This window comes from Prionailurus viverrinus, chromosome D2 (assembly GCF_022837055.1).
Source record: "Prionailurus viverrinus isolate Anna chromosome D2, UM_Priviv_1.0, whole genome shotgun sequence".
In the NCBI taxonomy this organism is placed as follows: domain Eukaryota; kingdom Metazoa; phylum Chordata; class Mammalia; order Carnivora; family Felidae; genus Prionailurus; species Prionailurus viverrinus.
In genome coordinates, this window is record NC_062571.1 from 77,310,063 (window position 1) to 77,330,942 (window position 20,880).

The following is a 20,880-nucleotide window of genomic DNA, read 5'->3' on the forward strand; positions in this document are numbered from 1 at the left end:
TGTGAACACGCAGACACGGGTCCTCTTCAGGCCTGGAGGTGGTGTGGGGTGGTGGGAGGTCTTCACAGGCTGGAAGTCAGACAGCCCTGGGTTTGAGTCCCCGCTGCCACTTATTGGCTGTGAGGCCGCCATCTGATCACTTAACTTCTCTGAACCTCAGCTGTGAAACGTAGCATTAGTCTCCAGTTCTGTAAAGCACTTGACCCAGGGGCCCCCTTGACAGGAGATGGCTGATGTCCCCATCTGCCTTCAGGGTCTCAGCTGTGTTGCCTGCACTTGAGGCTGTTAGAAATCTGTCGCCCAGGTGAGCTGAGCACTTCTGTGAAAACCAACTGACTTTAAATTTCCACACGTGGAGGTGCTGGATCTTTCCTGCCTCATGGATGTCAGAGGCGGGGAGGGGGGGGGAAGGGACAGAATCAAATCGTCAAACTCTCCCAGCCTCACGAGGCCTGGGGTGGGGTCTGTATCCAGGCCTCTCTGCCCTTGGTCATTCTGGCTGTGCTTGGCCTTCCCAGTTGTCTGGTGTGCCTGGTGTGTGCATGCGTGTGTGTGTGTGTGTGTGTGTGTGTGTGTGTGTGTGTGTGTGTGATGACCCCTAACTCATTTTCTACAACTCTCTCCTGCAGCCAGAAATAGGATTACAAACCATTTGTTGGAGGGAGGGGATATCACTAAATGTATGTGTGGGTTTTTTCCCCAGAAATTATGCGAAGGGAGCATCCATTCCTCAACAAGTTCTTTTGAACCCCTTTTAGGCTTCAGGCACAGCTCAGGACCCCGGAGACACAGCAGTGACAAAATGGATAAAGTCCCTGCCCCCATCAAGCTGGTCCACCAGTCTGGTGAGAGAGGCTATAGAGAAGCACACAAATAAAAATACAGTCTGTTGGTGGTGATGCCCAGTAGGAAAAGATGTGGCCGAGAAGGAGAGGAAGGGCTGGTTTGGAATGAGGTTTTGCTATTTTATGTGGAAATAATTCGAGAACACCTGGCTGACAAGATGCTATTTGAGCAGAGGCCTGAAGCAAGAGAAGAGCGAGCCTTGCAGGTGTCTGGGAGGAACATTCCGGGTGGAGAGAATGGCAAGGACAAAATGCCTGGCGTGGAGGCACGCTTGGTGAGCTCAGGGCCCCTCGGGGGAGCCAGTGTGTCTGGGGTAGAGTGAGAGAGTCACATAAGGTAGCGATGCGAGTGGCCGGGCGGTGGATTCCAGGCCCTGGGTCGAGCTGCTCACCTCCTCCTGTTCTCACTGCTCAGAGACCCTGGTCCCCGAGGGAGACCCAGGCCGGGTGCGTGGCACCTCCAGGGATCACAGCTCCAAGACGCAGGTTATATTCTAGTGCAGATCCACGTGGCTCCGAAGTCCTCACGCTCCCACTGGGCTGGGCTGGTGGAGATCACCCCCATCCGTGTCCCTGTCCCTGTCCCTGTCTCCATCCTCACTGTCCTGGTGCCCTGCACCCCTGCCTCCAGCCTACAGAGGGGTCCACTGGCGCTGACCGGGAACAGAGCCCTGCTCCCCTCTTTCCTGGGGCGGGAGGGGGGTCCTCCCTGCCAGGCTTCTGCCTCATCTTCATTGAGGTCAGAAGCGAGATAAATGAGAAATTGCTGTTTGAGTTCAGGATACGGAGTCAGTGCGGGTCTTCATCGGCCGAGGAGGATGAAAGTGCCTGTGACCTTTCCAGGCTCCCTGGGGTGGCTTTGAGCGAGGTGGCCTGGAGGAGCTCGCTCCGGTGCAAACAGTGGAGCTTAAAATAACACTGACCTCCGTGGAGCCTTGCGAGGACCGAGTTAACGTGTGTAAAGCACTTACAATGTGCTAGCACACCTGGGAGTCCTCTGTCTGTGTCCACCATGGTCACCACTGTGAGCCAGGGATGGAGGGAGAAGGACAGACTCTGTTCATGCTGCTTCCGGCCTGGCGGGCTCCTCAGCGGTCTCTGTGTGGTGCTAAGTGTCCGTGGGAAGGTGTACAAATGTGACTGAGCAGATACAACCAGTGTTAACGTTTTGGGGATTTTCTTCCCGCCTTTTTGCCCAGTGTATGTTTGCATGTAAACACCACCAACAGCCACAACACAGGAGAGCCCAGGATTGTCCCTTCACCTAACAGCGTGTCCTCATGGCCAGTCACCGTAAGCGGTCAGCATGTGGCAGAATGATGTCCCGCAGGGACGTCCGCATCCGGATCCCTGGGATCTGTGGACGTGTTGCCTTGTGTCGCGAGGGGGTTTAAGGCCCCAGAGGTAACTAAGGTTGCTCATCGGGGAGGTTATCCCGGATTATCTGGGTGGGATCAGTGGAATCACGGGAGTCTTTGAACTCGATCTGAAAGTGGAGGAAGGGGAGGCAGGAGAGGGGGCCAGAGAGATGCAGGGTGGACAGATCCAGACTTACTCTTGCCGGCTGTGAAGTTGAAGGGGGTCACGAGTCAAAGAATGAGGGACACCTCTAGAAGCTGGAAAAGGCAAGGACGGATTCTCTCCCAGAGCTTCTAGAAGGGAATGTAGCTTTGCTACACTTTGATCTGAGCCCAGTGAAATGTGCATCAGACCTTTGACCTCTGGAACTAGTGTTGCTAAAGCCACTAGCCGTTTGTTACGACAGCAATAGGGAACTAATACAGCTGGTTTTTAGGCTTGTGCCTCCCCCTCTCCCTGCCTCCTTCCCACCAGCCACGCTGGGCTCCCTGGGACACGGGCTGTGCCTTGTTCACTCTGGCTGGATCCCTACATCTGGCACTGCTTCAGGCTCAACGGACATGTATTAAGCTCTTTGCACCTGCTCAGGACTGGCGCCTCCAAGTTCAGGGCTGGAGTGGTATCGTCTCCCTCTTTCCAAATCCAAATGGTTCTTCATGCTGCCCACTGGGAGTGGCATCCCAGGCTGAGGGACCTGCGGCCAGCCCAGGCTAATCTCAGCCGAGGCCAGGCGGCACAGACACGGAGTGCTGGCCACCGGCCTTGCCCACAACTGGCGAGGCCTTCGGAGGGGAGTCCCTGTAAAGTAGGACTCGTGGGCAGAACACAAAACAAGCACATGGTTTTCGATGCCAGATGCTATGGGTTCCTTGTCGCATTTTAAAAAGGACCACTTTTGATTCATTCATCGGGGAAAGGAATAAGAGAGGTAAAGACACAACTCAAAGGGAAAATCCACATAAAAGAGAAAAGAACAGAAGCGGAAAGAGAAGTGTCCTGTTGGCCCCAGAGCAGGAGTACCGCACCCGGGACGCCCAGGGATCCACACTTGTTTGGTCTGGGGCAGGGCAAGGGCAGTGATATGTTTAAAAGTGTCTCGAGTGAGCGTACTGTGCAGCTAGGATTGAGAAGCGCGGTCCCAGGGCATTCTTGGCTCTGCTCTGTTCTCACATTAGAAGCCCTTCAAACCCTACAAGTCACCGGTATTGCGTAGGGGCCACCCACGCATTTTACAAATGGAGAAACTGAGGGTCAGAGACACAGGTGCCATCTGCAAAGTCATGAGGCACGTGGTGGCCCAGTTGAGACCGGGACCTCCACCCGTGGACTTTCCTATAGGCACTGCCAACGGCCTCAAATCAAGACGGCCCTACCAGCCTGCATCTGTGGGTGGCTTCCTTTCCGTTTCTTTAAAGTTTTCCTGTTTCTTCCCAAATCCCCCTGTAAAAGATCAGCTGATCTGTCGATGTGAAGATAAACCTCTCTGTCTCCACCTGCTCTTTGTTGAGCCGGGACCCCTTAGTGAGTATGAGCACAGAGCACAGGCTCGGAAGGCTCTGGGATCTGGCTACGCTGTTACTATGCGGCCTCTGAGGGCCTCAGTTCGACCATCTGTAAAATGGTCGTAATGCCAGTAATACTCCGTAGGGTTTGTGAAGTAGAAGAGGTACATGGTGCATGGAGAGTATCCAGAACAACATGTGGCTCGAGAATGCCAGATGGTACAATGTTGTTTCAAGTTACTATTGATATAGGGAGGGGGGTCGCCATTCAAATGTCAGAGCCGGTAGCAACCGTCAATGGCTGCATTTTCCACTGTTGTATTTGGACTTGCTTTGGAATGCGCCTGGTGGTGGTCAGCCCCGTCCACTGGTTGACCTGACAGGGAGCCAGTCCTCTCGCAGAGGGTGGTAACTGTGAGTTTCCAAGTTAGGGTTCAAGGAACACTAGCTTTGGAGCAGAGGCTCTTTGGGCATTAGCGCCTCATTTACACTACCTGCCTTGAGGTCAGCCTGCCTGGGGCCGCCTCCTGGAGGCCCCCAGGGTCCTTGGGAAGAGCTGAGCCCCTCGCTCACTGCGGGATTCAGGGATTCCGCTGCCTTTGCCTGCATGTCTCTATTACATAAAAATTTTCCATGCAAGTAATTGCAGAATGGGGTAACAAGGAGGATAATAGGGGGAGATAATTGTGGATAAATCAGCTTGATTACACTTTTTTTCCAAACTCGATTATCCAAATTCGCAGTGCTGTGCAAAATCTCGAAAGCCAATTAAGACCTTCCCGTAATGACTGCAGAATCGGGGGAAGCCTCTCTGATAAGTCCAGCTGGCTGCCTGACAGGTTGAGGGTGGCAAGTATAACCCTTCTGCTTCTGCTTTGTTATATTTTAGAGACAGCCGGGGGGTTCACTGTTACGTTTTTAAACAAAGCTATTGTGTCTACAGGGGAGAAGGTACCATCCCTGCTTCTGATTGTGTAGATGGCGATTGAGAGGCACCTTGAGTATTCTGCCAGGGGGTCATTCTGATTGGTAATGTTGCCAGTCGCACTGGGTACGGATTCATTTGGAGACGCGATACCACTTATAAAATCACAAGTTAACGGACTATGGGAAATCATTTAAGGCAGAGAAGCAACAATTGACTTCTTTAGCAGCATCCTGTTAGCCTCCCTTTACCAGTATTACTTGATCTTTATACCCAGTTGTGTTTTTTTTTCCCCCAGCTCTATTGGGACATAATTGACATATAACAGTGTGTAAATTTAGGGGCGCCTGGGTTCCTAGTCGGTTGGGTGTCCGACTTCGGCTCAGGTCATGATCTCGCAGTTTGTGGGTTCGAGCCCCGCGTCGGGCTCTGTGCTGACAGCTCAGAGCCTAGAGCCTGTTTCGGATTCTGTGTCTCCCTCTCTCTCTGAGCCTCCCCTGTTCATGCTCTGTCTCTCTCTGTCTCAAAAATAAATAAACGTTAAAAAAATTTTAAAAAAAACATTGTGTAAATTTAAGGTATATGATATGTTGATCTGATGCACTTATATACTGAGAAATGATTATCACTGTAGCATCAGCTAACACCTGCAGCATGTCACAGAGTTAATATATCTTTTTTTGTGGTAAGAACATTGAAGGTCTGTTTTGGAAAACTTCAAGTGTATGATACAGTGTTACTAACTGTAGTCACCATGCCATATATACATTCGGTCTCTAGAGCTTACTCATCTTATAGCTGGAAGTTGCTACACTTTGACCACTATCGCCCCATTTCTCCTACTTTCCACCTGCAGCCCATGCTGGCCACCATTCTAGTCTCTGTTTCTATGAGTTTGCTTGTTTAGGTTCCACATAGAAGTGAGATCATACAGTATCTGTCTCTTTCTGTCTGACTTACTTCATTTAGCAGAATGTCCTCAAGGTCTATCCATATTGTCACAAATGGCAGATGTCCTTCTTTCTTACGGCTGAATAATATTCCATTGTATATATACAGCACCTCTTCGTTATCCATTCATCCACTGATGGACACTTAGGGTTGTTCCTGTATCATGCGTATGGTGAATAATGCTTGAAATGAACACGGGCATGTAGGTATTAGGGTGGGGTGGAGATGTCAGTTTGGAAAGGCCGGAAGTTGGGCTGATGGGGCCCTGAGAACACAATGTGGTCCCCACTGTTTCAGCCCCAGTCCTAGGATGGGCTCTTGGGCCAACATTATTTTAAAAAAAAAAAGTTTTTTTTAATGTTTATTCATTTTTGAGAGGCAGAGAGAGACAGAGCATGAAGGGGGAAGGGGCAGAGACAGAGAGGGAGACACAGAATCTGAAACAGGCTCCAGGCTCCGAGCTGTCAGCACAGAGCCCGACGTGGGGCTTGAACTCACTAACCGTGAGATCATGACCTGAGCCGAAGTCGGACGCTGAACCGACTGAGCCACCCAGGCACCCCCCAACATTATTTATGAAGGGTCTGGAGGGAGGGAGAGGAGCTTAAGAAAGACAAAGTGAGCAAGGAGAGGGATCAGAGAGCAGGAAGACGGTGCCCCAGGAGCCCAGGATCAACACTAGCCCCTTTTGAGTAGGGTGACAAAACCTACTCATAGGCAGATGTCAGTGCTTGTTGAACACATGACTGCATGAATGAATGAATGAGGAGTAAAACTGAGCATTTATCAGGCTTGCTTACTATGTGCCAGTTATCTCATGGATAGTAATCCTTTTACAGATGAGAAACAGGCACGCAGAAGTAAAGTGATTGGGCCAAGGTCATTTTACTGCCTTGCTCTACTGCAGATGAATGAATGAGACAGCGAATGAATTTGCATTATACTGATCAAGAAGCAACAACACCGAAGGAGCGATTTTCCTGTGGTCACAAGGTAATCAGTGGCCACTAGCTGACTCTGGTCCAGTGAGCTGCTGTCCAGCACCAGCCTGCATCCCTGTACTACCCGGGCAGACCCCGGATCCTCCCACCGCTGCCTGTACCGAGGGGAGTGGTCTGCAGCCCACCCGTGGTTTTGCTGTCACTTCAGCGTACCCTTGCCCACCCTCCCAGAAACGGGGGCTGTGGAAATAGCCCAGGGTTATGGTTAGAAGACCTGGGTTTGAGCTTCAGTTTTGCTGTTTGTCCTGCTGGATGAATTTGGGCAGGTCAAAAACAAAAACAAAAACAAAAACACAACACCCTCTGACCTCTGAGCCTCAGTTTCCCTCCCTGGACATTGGGGACGGCAGTGCCTACCTTTTCATTGTGAGGAGTGATTGAGGAAAGCTGTAACATGTGCCTAGCAGGCTCCTGGCCTATAGGAAGCACTCAGAAAGCGATCAGCTGACCCATCTTCCCTCACTCTGGTTCCTCTCTCCCCACTTCTCTTCCTTCTGGATGTCTCTGAAGATGTGTAACACAGTAACACATTTACTGTGTTACTAAGGAGCCATTTAGATGACTGGGGACGCATCAAACCCAGTTCTCAGCAGTGTCTCAGGGCTGGGGGCGTCTCTTGTCACTTGGGACAGAGTTGAGAGCAAGGTTTGCAGGGGTGGGTAGGTGCCGCCAGTGCTGCCGGAGGGGAGCACCCAAGTGCTGTGGGCCGATGCGTCCTAACAAACCAGGCGGCAGACGAGCCGTCTGCAAAGCCATGCTCCCTGAGAAGAGAGAGGTGCACTCGTCCACTGGGGGCGCTGGCCTCGTAGACTGGGGGGGGGTCCTGGAGACTGTTAAGTGCCCCCCACTCCTGGACCAGCCAGCAGCCAGGCTGCAGCAGCCACAGAGTGGCATGTGTCATATTGCACGGTCTAGCCGGGGGATTCACAAACACAACGGGTGTGGCCGGACCCGAGGCAGGACTTGGCCCTCCCAGGCGGTCGGCCCTTTCTTCGCGCCTTCATCAGTTTGCTGCCCTGGCGGGATGTGGGTCTGAGGTTTCCAGACCAAATTCTTCAACGGAAGCCAGAGATGCAGATTGTGCAGTAAGAGCTCCTGGTTTTTAAACATTGGCCATGAATTATACATTAAAAAAAAACCCAAAAACAACAACAACAACACAAAACACCGAGCAGCCCAAAGCAAATGTAGTAGCAAGAAGCTGCTTTCAGTCCAAGGGCGGCCAGCTGCCAGCCGCCGACTGAAGATTCCATGTGGCAGAAGATCCCATCCTTGTTGAAATAGCGGCTATGGATTTGTTTAGTCTTGGTGCAGTAGGTATTTATTGAGCACTTACTTCATACCAGGCACTGCTCTAAGCCCTGGGGCTACGGCTCCGATCGAAAGCAGACAAAAGTCCCTGGTGCCCATTTGGAGCTGGTGTTTGGTTGTGGCCCTTACATTCAGCCTCGAGATCATCACTGTGTCTTTGTGGCCGTGGTGGTATGACCTGGCTTATCCTTGATTCTTTTCCTAGGAAGATTTCAAGTCAGCAGATGGATCCCAGCCACAGAGCCTGGTCGTACCAACAGGCAGCCATTGCTGGGTCCTTCACTCGGGAGCTGGCTGTCACTGGGGCCACGGAAACCGGCCCAGGGAGCCTGCAGTTACGCACGGCCTAACCCGGGTCCACGGGACTGTGTCCCAACTTGACTTTGCATTAGGGGGTTGAGGGCTTGTAGTGCAGGTGATGCCGACAGCAAAAAACTTTGGGGGCAAAAATGAGGGTTCTTGATCTGCTTGAAAACCACAGGCCTGGCCATTCCTCAGGGGAGAAGGGGTGAAACTTCTGCCTCCTCCAGACCTTGGCTGCTGAGCAGGTTTTCATGCCGAGGGGAGATGTACCCCAGCATCTTGTCTCACATCCCCATGCTCTCAACCCTGACCTGGCCCCTGCCCATCAGCCTCTTGTCTGATCATGGCCGTCCCTGGCCCTGGGCCTTCTGATCTGTGGCTGTGCAGTCTCAGGAATCTGCCTCCCAGCCCAACTGAAGATCATTCTAGAACATGGAAAAATAAGTCATGGAGAAAACGATCAGGGGGTTCATTCAGGTCAGGGCTTTGCTGATATCTGCCAAGGACTCGGGGAAGAAGGGCCTGTTGCTAGCTGGACCCCTGCTAACTGCCACCGGGGAAATTCGGATGAGGCTGTACGGGAGCAAGATCTCGAAGACACTTGAAGGCCCCAGTTGGGAACAAGTGCTCTCTCTGGCTGATGCGTTTTAATTAAAATTATAGCTCAGAAACCCCTTCAAATTAAGTTCTGTCTTCACTGTGTTTTGTCCTAAGCATTGAGTGGCATTCTGTGCTGCCCCAGGACTCTGCTCGGTGGTGTATTCTGGGGTCTTTAGGTGGCCTGGTGTGGCCACATACCACATATTCCAGGTGTGGGTACATAGAATGTTCCAGAGTGCTTTCAGCTGTGGCTAAATTCCTAAAGACTTATTTAATCCAGGAATGAATGGTTCCCTGGGCATTCTAGAGCCAAAGATTAATTGGAGACTGAGGTCTGTTAGCAAAGAGATATGAACTTTCCTCCCTCGTCCCTTTCACTACATTTTTTTTTTTTTCCTTTGGAGTGGTTTTTGTTTGCTGTGGCTCAGAGACAGTCTGGTGGTCCCTGCAACGTTTTCTGCTGGGAGATGTGTCTGGCCCAGAGGGCTCTGCGTTGCCGGCCCTGCTGGGAGAGCTTTTCTGAGCCTGGGCCTAGGCTCTGAGCTCTGGGAGGCCCGACAGCCAGTGGGGAGCAGATTCCATAGGTTTCTCAGAGCCTTAGTCTCAGCTGCCTGGCTCTGCCCATAGTCACCTGTCCCCCACGGCTCACTGTCACCCACATGTCACCGCCTTAGTTATGAAGCACTTGCTTTCCGAGGCATCCAGTCTGGGCAGCATCTGAGCCCTGGAGAGGACTCCTCATCGCCTCAGGCTCTGAGGCGACCTTGGGGTCTTGACCTGAGGGTCTTCAGATAGGTCTAGGTGTGCAGGTTTTGGAAGGGAACTCCTTCTGTGAGTCAGCTGACCTCTTCCCTTGTCTCCTTTCTTCTTGCTGACTTTTTTTTAAAAAAAAATTTTTTTTTTCAACGTTTATTTATTTTTGGGACAGAGAGAGACAGAGCATGAACGGGGGAGGGGCAGAGAGAGAGGGAGACACAGAATCGGAAACAGGCTCCAGGCTCTGAGCCATCAGCCCAGAGCCTGACGCGGGGCTCGAACTCACGGACCGTGAGATCGTGACCTGGCTGAAGTCGGACGCTTAACCGACTGCGCCACCCAGGCGCCCCTCTTCTTGCTGACTTTTATTCATTCCTCTTTCTGTCTGTACACTTGACTGAAATAATACTTTCCAAGAGCATCAGTTGCTTTGGCTGAGAAAACACTTAATTTTGGAGTATCTTTCTAGCCAGTGAGCAACATCATTTTTAAAAAAACAAACAAACGAACTTGGTGTTGTGGAAATTGTCACAAACCCTCCACCAGTTATCAGGACTTTGATTTCATCTGGTCCCCTCTCCCCCTTTATTGGTGGAGTATTTTTCCTTACAATTTATTTATTTATTTATTTATTTATTTATTTATTTATTTATTTATTTACATTTACTGACATTTATTCCTTTTTGAGAGACACAGAGTGCAAGTAGAGGAGGGGCAGAGAGAGAGGGAGACACAGAATCCAAAACAGGCTCCACGCTCTGAGCTGTCAGCACAGAGACCGACGTGGGGCTCGAACTCACAAACTGTGAGATCATGACCTGAGCCAAGTTGGATGCTTAACCGACTCAGCCACCCAGGTGCCCCTATTTATTTATTTTGAGAGAGAGAGAGAGAGAGAGAGAGAGAGAGAGAGCAAACGAGCATACAAGTGGAGAGGGGCAGAGAGAGGGGGAGAGAGAGAATCCCAAACAGGCTCCACGCCATTAGTGTGGAGCCCGATGCAGGGCTCAGACTCACAAACCATGAGATCGTGATCTGAGACAAAATCAAGAGTTGGGTGCTTAACCAACTGAGCCACCCAGGCGCCCCTATTGATGGAGTATTTTAAAGCAAAGCCCAGTCATAACATCATTTCATATGCCAATACTTCAAAAACTTTAACCGATGAGAACTAAGAAAAACAAAAACAATGAAACAAAAAACTGAACCAGCCCCCGCCAAGAGCACAACACCACTTGTAACCCCCAATCAAATGAACACCTAATTTCTTTGAATCAGGATCTAGATAAGGTCCCCACGTTGTTTTGTGGGATGCGTATTCTTAGGATTTTTTTTTTTTTAATTTGTGATTTTTCAGCGAATAGTAGTATTAATGGCAGTTGTGGGGTGCTTCTGATGGACCCTGACTGAACTCAGCTTCTCACTCCGTTTCAGCAGGGGTGCTGCCCATTTTACAGATGGGAAGGGGACTTTGCCAGCTTGCCCCCGGTCACGAAGTCCTAGCTGGACCTGATGCATTGGCTTTTGCAGCCCGCGTGTCTGTAGACCAGGATTTTCTGTTTGAATTCAGACAGTGAAATGTTTTCAGGCTTCTGTTGACTTCCAAAGGGAAGGCACCCTCTGTAGAGATGTTCAGAAATTGTTGGATTAAATGGTTGGACTTTTGGGCTGATGCACATGATTTTGAATGTGGTGCTGCTGCGAAATATGCTTCTGGGTACGCCCCCGCCCCACTGCAGGCATGTTTGGGTGTGTCCTGCTTTTTCTGTGCGGTGGTTTGAATATGCCGTTGGCTGCAGGAGCTGCCTGATGGGGAGGGGGCATCTACTGAGCGTCGCACAGTCTGCTCTGTGCTGAGTCCATTATGCGTTTCCTCCCCATCCATTCCTCACCACGGCCCTGAAGGTAGTTTGTGTGGTTATCTCCACTCGTGGACAAGGCAACCAGGGCTCAGAGAGGAGGCGTAACTTGCCCAGGGCCACACAGCTTGTAAGTGGCAAGGGTAGAACATAGCCTTTTCAACTCCACGGCTGTGGCTGCCAACATTGACTTGCACGGCCAACATTACCTTCTGTCCTAGTTCCCCCACTTTCGGGGCTCCTGCTCCTGGACCTCTCTATACCAGCATCTCATCCTGGACATTTCCAAATGTGCGGAAAAGTAGAAACAGCAAAGTGATTCCCCCGTATACTCCGCCTAGATTTAGCAATTAACATTTTATTTTATTTGCTTTATTTCTGTATGTATATGCTTTATGTATAATTTTCTGAACTATTTGAGAGTAAATTGCTGGTGATTGTCCTAAGCTCCCTAAATGCTTCTCCAAAGAATAAGGCATGCTTCTACATATCCATGTTCTTACCACACTGAAGGAAATTAGTACCTTGCTATCACCTGATATCTAGTCCGTTCCTGTCCCTGTACTGCCCCGGTCATCCTCAAAGTTTCTGTTTAATGGCTTTTTAATTTTTTTGACCCAAGATCCAGTCACATGCCTGTTACATTTGGTTGTCTTGTCTCTTCAGAGTCTTGTAATCTGGAACATTCCGTCTAGCTTTATTCCTAGACTTGTCTAATTCATCGCTGGAGGGCATTTGACTTGTTCCTCTGCCCCTGTGTTTCCTATAAGCTAGAAGTTGGATCCAAAGGCTTGATTAAGTTCAGAGTATACATGTTTGGGAAGACCAAACATCCATGGATCCATCCGTGGTTGGAGGTGTCGTGTACTTCATGGAGCGTGTGTCAGAAGTCCCTGTGTGTCTGTGGTCCCAGTATTGGTGACCACAGGTATAGGGGAGGCAGATTGGGGCTGTTCTTTTTCTTTTTTTTAATTTTTTGTTAACGTTTTATTTATTTTTGAGAGACAGAGAGAGACAGAGCATGAGCAGGGGGGCGACAGAAAGAGAGGGAGGCACAGAATCCGAAGCAGGCTCCAGGCTCTGAGCTGTCAGCCCGGAGCCCGATGTGGGGCTTGAACCCACGAACCGGGAGATCGTGACCTGAGCTGAAGTCAGATGCTTAACCGACTGAGCCACCTAGGCACCCCCAGGGCCGTTTTTCTAAATGCTGAAGAAGAGCCAGTGTGAGCAGGGAGTCTTTGGGTCGGCAGCTTTGTTTTATCCACACTGCCCACCCCTGGTCCTTTCTCTTCCTTCCTGGAGCTGGATAGATGGAAGACCTCTCCAGGCTCGGTCCAGATGTTTCCACCCCTGTCCCACCCCATCATGTACAGAGGGCCTGGCCAAGGAGTACATGCTCTGACCGTCCTATCTTCACACCCTTGGTGAGGAGGGATTCCTTCCCTAGGGGCCGCGGGGGTGTCCATACATGGAGGTTGGGACAGAGAGATGGATGGAGGTTTATTAGTCACATATGCGCACAGCAGGGGAGGAGGGGACTGCCAGCCAGCAGGGCCTGTGGGAGGCAGGCTGTGTAGTTCCAAGAGGGAGGGGTGGCCCTGGTTCCTACAGGAGGATGTGATTGGCCTGTTTGTGGGTTGGTAGGGGACCGAAACCCCATACTCAGGGATAATAAGCAATAATTTCACCTGGCCCCTTGATAAAGAGGGTTGTTTGGCCGGGGGGCCTCCCCTGAGGGGGCAGAGCAGGGAAGGGAGCTTGTGGTCAGGCTGGTCGAAGCCCGTGTGGTTTCAGACTCGAGGGCAGGACCCAGCATTAGGCTGTAATTTGAGGCTTTCGGCTGCAGCGCGGTAACACACGTACAGAATACGTGCTATTCGCAGGTGACCTTCTAAGAACTTCACACCATCACCTTAATATTCACACCAGCCCTCTGACGGAGGTGTGTAGGTGTCATCATCAGCAGTAGCTTGCAGATGAGGAAATCAAGGCCCAGGAAGGGAAGCGTCTTGCCCAAGGTCACGCAGTCAGTGAGGGTGAGTGCAAATCCAACCCAGCCTGTCCCTCCGGAGTCAGTGCCCACAGAGTTGTAAGGGCATGAGGGCTGGAACCGGGGGAGGAGGAGTGGAGCCCGCCTGTGCCTGTGCCTTGGCCCCCGGGGGGCGGCCACCCTCGCTAAGCCTGCCTTCCCATCCTTTGTGAAGCTTGCTGCAGAGAAGAGGGGCCATCCCCAGGTTGGGGTGGGGGCCATGGGAGCCGTTCCTCATCTGGTCCAGGGCTGGTCTCCTGGATACAGTGCAGGTGAGCGGCCGACAGCTTTGCTGCACGGCACCTGCTTCTCTGGGGGGCGGGGAGGAGGGGGATGCTGGGGGCAACTTCTTGGGGTCTTCACTTCTCTTGCCACCTCCTTCTCTGTGCATTGTTTCTTCCCTTCCCTCCTTCACAACAAACATCCAACTGCCCTCTGCAAGAATCTGATTTCAGCCTTCACACTGAGAACTGGGATCAACATGTTGCATTTCCCAAGAGCAAGGCTATATTTCTAATTGTGGAAAATTGTGTCTCTTATTCAAATAATTGCAGTTGCCACTACACTGGTGGGCAGTGTGTGTGTGTGTGTGTGTGTGTGTGTGTGTGTGTGTGTATTTGCATGTTCTTTCCTTAAAGTTCCAGACTATGTGCTGAGGAGGACGTGCATTAGTGGACATTCCAAGGCACATAGAGCCGTGACGACTTAGGCAAGAGACCCTTTGTCTTGTAGCCTCAGTGTTCTCGTCTATAAAATGGGAATAACAGCAATTTCTATCTCATAGGCTCTTATGAAAATTAAATGAAGTAATGTTGGAAAGCACCAGGTCAAGGGCATGGCACAAGATGGCTCCAAATGTGATAACCAGTTATTATGAAATTTGTTACTCTTGTCTTTGGGATGGCCAACCACCGAACTCAGGAGAAGGCTGTATGTTCAGAGACAGGTCACGGGCTTGCTGGCTCACAGAGATAATTCATCAGTACATTCTGTCCGTGGCCTCATCCCACCCTTTGTCCTAGGACTAACAGTAAGTCTGAGACACCTCCTCCCTGCCGGGCCTGGAGCGACTTGCCCGTCTACTGACCGCATCCAGTGCCCATTTGTTAAGTGTTTTCCCTCTCTCGTGGGAGACGCCCACCCATGGGGCAAGTCAATAGTTCAGTTAAGGAACAGGCTTTACTTTTTGCTGTTGCCTGGAAAACTTCTTTATCACACTGCAAGGTTCAAAAGGGACTTCCTGGGCCATTGTCGCTCACAGAATGGTCAGATGATGAGTGACAGTTGTCATCGTTGTCTGTCTGACCCTCTTCCCCCATCACGCAACCTCCCTGCCCCAAGGTTGGGGAGAATGGGGGTGGGGAGTCCTTCTCAGACCCACGTTGTGTCCTCAGCAGTGTTGATGTTCACACTGGAGGAGCATCAGTGGAGGCCTTCAGTGCCCTAGACACTTGGCAGACCCTAACTCTTCTTACTGCTGATGATAGCAGTATTATTACTGCCCTGGAAGGTGTAGCCATCCTGGGGGTGGGGTAGGGGGAAAGATACAAAGTCTCAGAGAGGTTAAGCGACTTTTCTCAAGCCCCTCAGCTGGCAAATGCCAAAGCAGGGATTTGAACCAAGTTTAATGGTCTGGTTAGGTTCATATTTCAGTACAATCTTGTGTTATTTTTGGTTGTGGGAAAAGGAGGTAGAAATCTGTGTCTAGTATGTGACTGAAGTGTTAACCTGTTTTGAAAAAGCTATGCCATCTACGTATGTGATATGATTAAAGGGGGGAGATAGCGGAGCTTTGAGAACTTGGCTTTGAGTTAGAAGCAGCATGGGGGACAGAGGCTTCACTGTTCCTTGCTAGTGTGATGTCAAGATGGGCCATTCTTCTGGGTTCCTAATTCTGAATGTTGCCCCATTCAGCATGTGGACAGTGACAGGTCCACACCCTGTGACATTTCCAGGGGGTTAGGATCCTCATAAGCAGCCCTAGGTTAGAGGCCATCTCATGGGTCCACCTACTGGAACACTCCTAGCCTGACATCTCCTGAAAGCAGAGTGGGCTGGCGATCTGTGTAGACAGCTCTGACACCTGTAACTGAAGACCGTGACGTCTCATTCTCCAGTCAGTTGGCACTTCACGGTCCCTTGACTGTAACCTCCGCAAGAGGGGGACCACGTGTGTTTTATTCTCCAGGGTTCATAGGGCAGTGCCTGGCACATCGCAGGCACTCAGTACGTGATTGTTGGATGAATAAGCAGGAGGCAAAGATGATGGTGGTCCACTGCCTCTCCCCTACTGTACCCTTCCTATATAAGCAGATACCGTATGCTGCTTAAGAGTCAGGCTGGGCTGTGGAAACAGGACTGGCCATGAGGAGACAGAGAGACAGAGACGGAGAAAGAGGGTATGGATAGGAACCCAGCCTCAGGAGGATTTATGCATGAATTAAAAAGAATTGCTCAGCATAGAGTTAGAATAATGTCTCTGAATTTTCATTGTGTATGTTTTCCAAGTTCTTCAAACCACACCGTTAGAAAACTCAGGGAGAAAACAAGAACACTCTTCCTCCTTTGCGAGGAAGAAATCGGTATACGGTTAGATTGAGACAGTTGTGCGATTCGAGCAGCAGAGAAATTAAAGAAGCCTATCTCGGATCTAGATCCAACGGCAAGCCAAGTCACCTGGCTCTGGGCAGGTACAGTTTTCACAAAAGAAAAGCGAGGTTGCCTTTAGTGGGAACTCTATCCTTTCTGCATCAAAACGTTTTGACCCGCTTCCACGACAGTAGCGGTGCTTAGAGATGATTTTAGGGGCTGTGTGATGTGCGCTTAGGTTACACATGGGTGAGAGCCCCCCAACTCCGCAGTCATGGAGAGGGTCGCTCACCCCCCTCCCCGTTTCCCCTTCCGTCTTTCCCCGCCTTGCAGGGGACGGACAGACCAAGACAGACCAAGGCCACGGACAGACACTCCCTGGGCCTTCACAGGGAGGGTGGGCTCCTCTCAGAGGCAGCGGCACCAAAGAATTTAATAGCGGTCTTTTGTTTTCATTGTGTTTATGTTGACATTTACCGGCTGTTGACAGAGGGAATGTTGACTTTGTAATTAAGCAGTGACATGAAGTTTCTTCTAGGCTTTTAGTTTACCAAGTCTCAAGGAAAGTCACAGTAGGGGAGGAAGGGGGAATAAGGCAAAACTTGGCCAACTTGGTTCTTTTTTTTTTTTTTTTTTAATCGTTACTTATTTTGAATGAGAGAGAGAGAGAGACAGAGAGAGAGAGAGACAGGGGAGGGGCAGAGAGGGAGGGAGAGAATCCCAAGCAGGCTCCTAATGGTTAGTATGGAGCCTGGACGCAGGGCTTGAACCCATGAACCGTGAGATCATGACCTGTGGCGACACCCAGAGTCAGACGCTTAACCAGCTGGGCCCCCAGGTGCCCCTTGGTTCCCAAATGGCTGAAGCTGGGAAGCACCGGCTTTCCGTCCCCGGGAGCCTGTGTGTCCACCCTTAGTGCTCACATGAATCCCCTGGGGCTCTTGCTGAAAATGAAGATTCTGATTCAGTAGACCTGGGTGAGGCCCCGGAACTCTGCGTTGTTAATAGGCTCCCTCCCTTTGATGCCAGTGCCTCGGCCCCTTGCGAATCGCGGTTTGATTGACAGGCGGGCTGCGTGGCACCACCGGGAAGCTTGCTGGGGATGCCAGCTCTCTGGCCCCACCCAGGACTGGTTGTTCCTGTCAGCACAAGACCCCAAAGTGGATCCTGGCCACGTTAATGTTTGGGAAGCACTGATCTAGTGCCACTGGGGGGGAGGGGATCCCAGTGCCTAGTGAGCCCTGGTGAGCAGGTAATTGGAGGTCGCGCTTGGCCTCCTCAGCAGAAACCGGGTTTCCACTTCCTGGCTCCCAAACCACCCACGGAAAGCTCATGGAAGGGGGTTTCCGGGCCCGGGCTGCCCTTTCTTGGAAACACCCTGTCTTGTCTCCAGACCTGTCCGTTCTGCCTCACGCCCACCTCTGCTCCCGTTTGCCCTCTGAGACCCACGGTCCTCTGCGTAGCTGCCTTGCTGTCTGGAATCTCAGGGGCAGGCACCGGTGGCTGGAGCGTGGCTGAAGAAGGGACATCTATTTCTCTAGGCTCTGCTGCTCCCAGGGAATATAATTTGCTTGATAGATGTGTTCTGGCTGCAGCTCCTCAGGGTGGGGTGTGGAATTGTGCAAAAGGCTGATTGCAGGCTTTAAAAAATCGCCATGATGGTTGTAAGACGCGGGGGACAAACGAGGTGAGGAGGGACAGTGCCGGCTGCGGGGGGAAGAAACGGGGATCAAGGTTCTGGGGCCTCTGAGAGTGGGGCTGTGGGCACATTAACACTGCTGACGGCCCGTGGGTGGCAGGTTGTTATTTTTTTTTTTTTTCAACGTTTATTTATTTTTGGGACAGAGAGAGACAGAGCATGAACGGGGGAGGGGCAGAGAGAAAGGGAGACACAGAATCGGAAACAGGCTCCAGGCTCTGAGCCATCAGCCCAGAGCCCGACGTGGGGCTCGAACTCATGGACCGCGAGATCGTGACCTGGCTGAAGTCGGACGCTTAACCGACTGCGCCACCCAGGCGCCCCGGCAGGTTGTTATTTTAAAGCCACCTGTGTCATCTTACTGGCTTCTTTCTGACGGGACCTTGTCACATCCCTGCCAAGAGGCGGAGTCCAGGCCCCTCCCTGGAACCCGGGCTTGACTTTCAGACTCTTGTGTAACCAGATAACACCACAAGACTCTGAGACTAGGTCAGAAAAGACAGTCAGCCTTAGCCTGGCTCTGTCGGACCCCCATCCTGAACTGAGTTCACCAGGTACTGAACGAGGTCCGGAGGGTCCGGAGGTGGCCTGATGGCTGCGAGCTGACAAAGCAAACCATATCCCCGCGGACTCAGCCCCCTTGCTCCCCGTCTTTCTCTCGGTGGTGACTGGGTTCCGTCCGCCTGGGTGTTGTGGGCTCCCAGGGTGTGGGAGGGCTTGGGAGGCTGACAAGGTGAGGAGGGGAAGTGGTCTGGTTTCCTGGCAGCAGTCCCAGGATGCACCTCACTGCCCCCGCTTTCCCTCCCTGCCTGCCTTTCTCTCTGCTTTCCTCCTGCCCAACCTTCTGTCTTCTCTCAGAAGCTTTTCTTGCTCACTCTGCCCCCTACTGGTGGCGAGGTGTCAGCACGCTGTCCGGGGTAAGGGAGGGGAGGGAAGAACCTGACGTTTTCCCCCTGGTGCTGCCCCGGTGGCTCTTCAACCTTTGTTCCTTCTCCAGCCTACTTCCTCCCCAGAGCCAGCTGCCGGCCTGGCCTCGCCCCACTCCGAGCCCCCATTCTGCCCTTCGGCTTTCAGTTCACTTTGGAGCCCCAACTTCCTAGGGTCTTTACAACCATTCTTTTATGCCCAGAATTGGTTCTCGGCGGCAGAAAGTTGTACAGTGTCTACCATGTCTCGGTAATTCTTTCGATCCATTTTACCCTGTCATCCCCTTCTCCTTCCCCAGAGGCTGGATTCTCCATCGAGGGTGTGAAGGAGTGGCCTTCTCGGGAAATACAGGCAACAGACGAGAGCGCTCACACATCTTTCTTTGTTTTGTTTCAGTTTCACAGAGTTTTTGGACCCATTCCAGAGAGTCATCCAGCCAGAAGAGATCTGGCTCTACAAAAATCCTTTGGTGCAATCAGACAACATACCTACCCGCCTCATGTTCGTAAGTACCGCGATTTCATGGCTGATTTGACCCGTCTCCCAAGTAGGAACCAAATGGGTTTCCATTTCTGCTTTGCCAACCCCTGCTGAAGACAGTGAGCAGTCTCAGAGAAAGAGGAGGTGAGCAGCCCATGGCATTAAAACTCCATTCCAGATCATGACGGGTGCTGCTTGGCCCTATGGAACCAGTAATTGCCTGACACCGTGGAAAGAGGAGGGACTGGCTTACGTGAGCTGTGCCGAGTTGTTTCCAAATACTTACAGTAAAATAAGACCAGAAATGGATTTTCCTGCTCCATCTCCTTCTGGAATAAACCTCTGTTTTGCCAAACTCAGGCCCTATATAGATAGCTCTGTCAACCACTCTTCTGGTTCTAGCAGGTCAGTTGACTACTGATGCGATACCTTGTATGACTCAATCCCAAGATAGTGTTTTGTGTCTTTCTACTTCTAGAATAAATGGGCCAGCATCCAAATAGCTGGTGGATATAGCAGGATTATTTTTACCTCTTCACCCTGCCCCGTGGCTATTGACGCCTTTTACATTTCACTTCCTATGTGCCGGGCACTGTGCTGAGAGCTTAAGAAAGGATTATCTCATTTAATCCCACCCAACATTACAGTGAGAAAGATGTCAGTCTTGTTCACATTTGCAGATGCAGAATCACATTCTAGAGAAAGGAGGGAACTTGCCCAAATCCACACAGCAAGTGAGTGGTAGAGCCAGGATTGAGATCCAAGCAGCCAGCTCTGAACCCAGGCTCATCCCTGAGGCTGCCATGTAGGTTGGGAGCTGAGTGTCCAAGACTCCTTGCTGATGCTAATGGCCTCCTGGGGAATTGCCATCAGGCCTTTCTGTAGCAGAGGAAATATTTAAGCTCCTCCTTGTTATGGAATAGTAATGCAATTTTTGGTTGAGTTAGTCTTCTAGCTTGAAGGCTATTCCTGTTGACCAGCCATTGTGTCTTGTGCCTCTGGAAACTTACGTGGTTGTTCTAAAGATTTCATAGAGCACATGAAGAATATTTTTGCATCTTAGAAGAAATCCCTCTGATTTTATGAAAGAAATCTTGTTAATTTGTGATTAGAAAGATCTTTGTCTGCAAACATCCCGAAATGCCCAGCACATTACAAGAGCTTTGAAATCTTATTTTATTTGCCTTTTAATAATTGCTTTTCCACCGGAAACTAAACTGGATTTTTGTAAGTTTCAGGGGGGAATTGAAGAGTTCAGGCTTTACCTAACACTTGAGTATTACAATTAGACTTTTTCCATTTCTGCTCTAACTCAAATCTTCCATAAACCCTAGAAATAAAGGAACTAGTGTGTGTCTGGCTAGTTTATGCCATGGTTTTGAAAGGGAGAAGCTCTTATCACTTATCCCCACTCTTCAAAGATTTCACATTTTACGTGCTGTAAGACACAATTTGGAGATGAATGCTCGTATGGGATATTGTGAGAAATTTGTGGCTGTGTCCTAGATTTGTGAACAATGGATTGTTTTGAAGTCTAGATACAAATGCCACAAATACCCTGGCTGCAGACACACATAGGAGGGGGTACATTTGCATGTTGGCAGAGGTGGATAGGAGGCAGTAAAGGAGTTATTCAGTGCTGTGAGTCTCAGAGAATAGAAGTGTATTCAGCCTCAGATCCCGATTCCTACCCTCGAATCTCCTAAGGAGATAAGTTCAACCTTTTGTTTTGTTAGTGGTAGTT

At 50.8% G+C, this 20,880-nt stretch overlaps 1 protein-coding gene across 4 annotated transcripts in view; it reads left to right on the forward strand.

The window, feature by feature from the left end:
- The window catches only part of PLPP4 (phospholipid phosphatase 4), a 128,255-nt gene that overhangs the window by 27,755 nt on the left and 79,620 nt on the right, over positions 1-20,880 (forward strand). For all 4 annotated transcript variants that reach the window (XR_007145387.1, XR_007145388.1, XM_047825644.1 and 1 more), the window contains exon 2: positions 19,053-19,161. Coding sequence is in view for 2 of the 4 variants with exons in the window: in XM_047825644.1 (XP_047681600.1) it covers positions 19,053-19,161 (109 nt within the window). In the remaining 2 variants the exon portion in view is untranslated. The remainder of the gene's footprint in view (positions 1-19,052; positions 19,162-20,880) is intronic.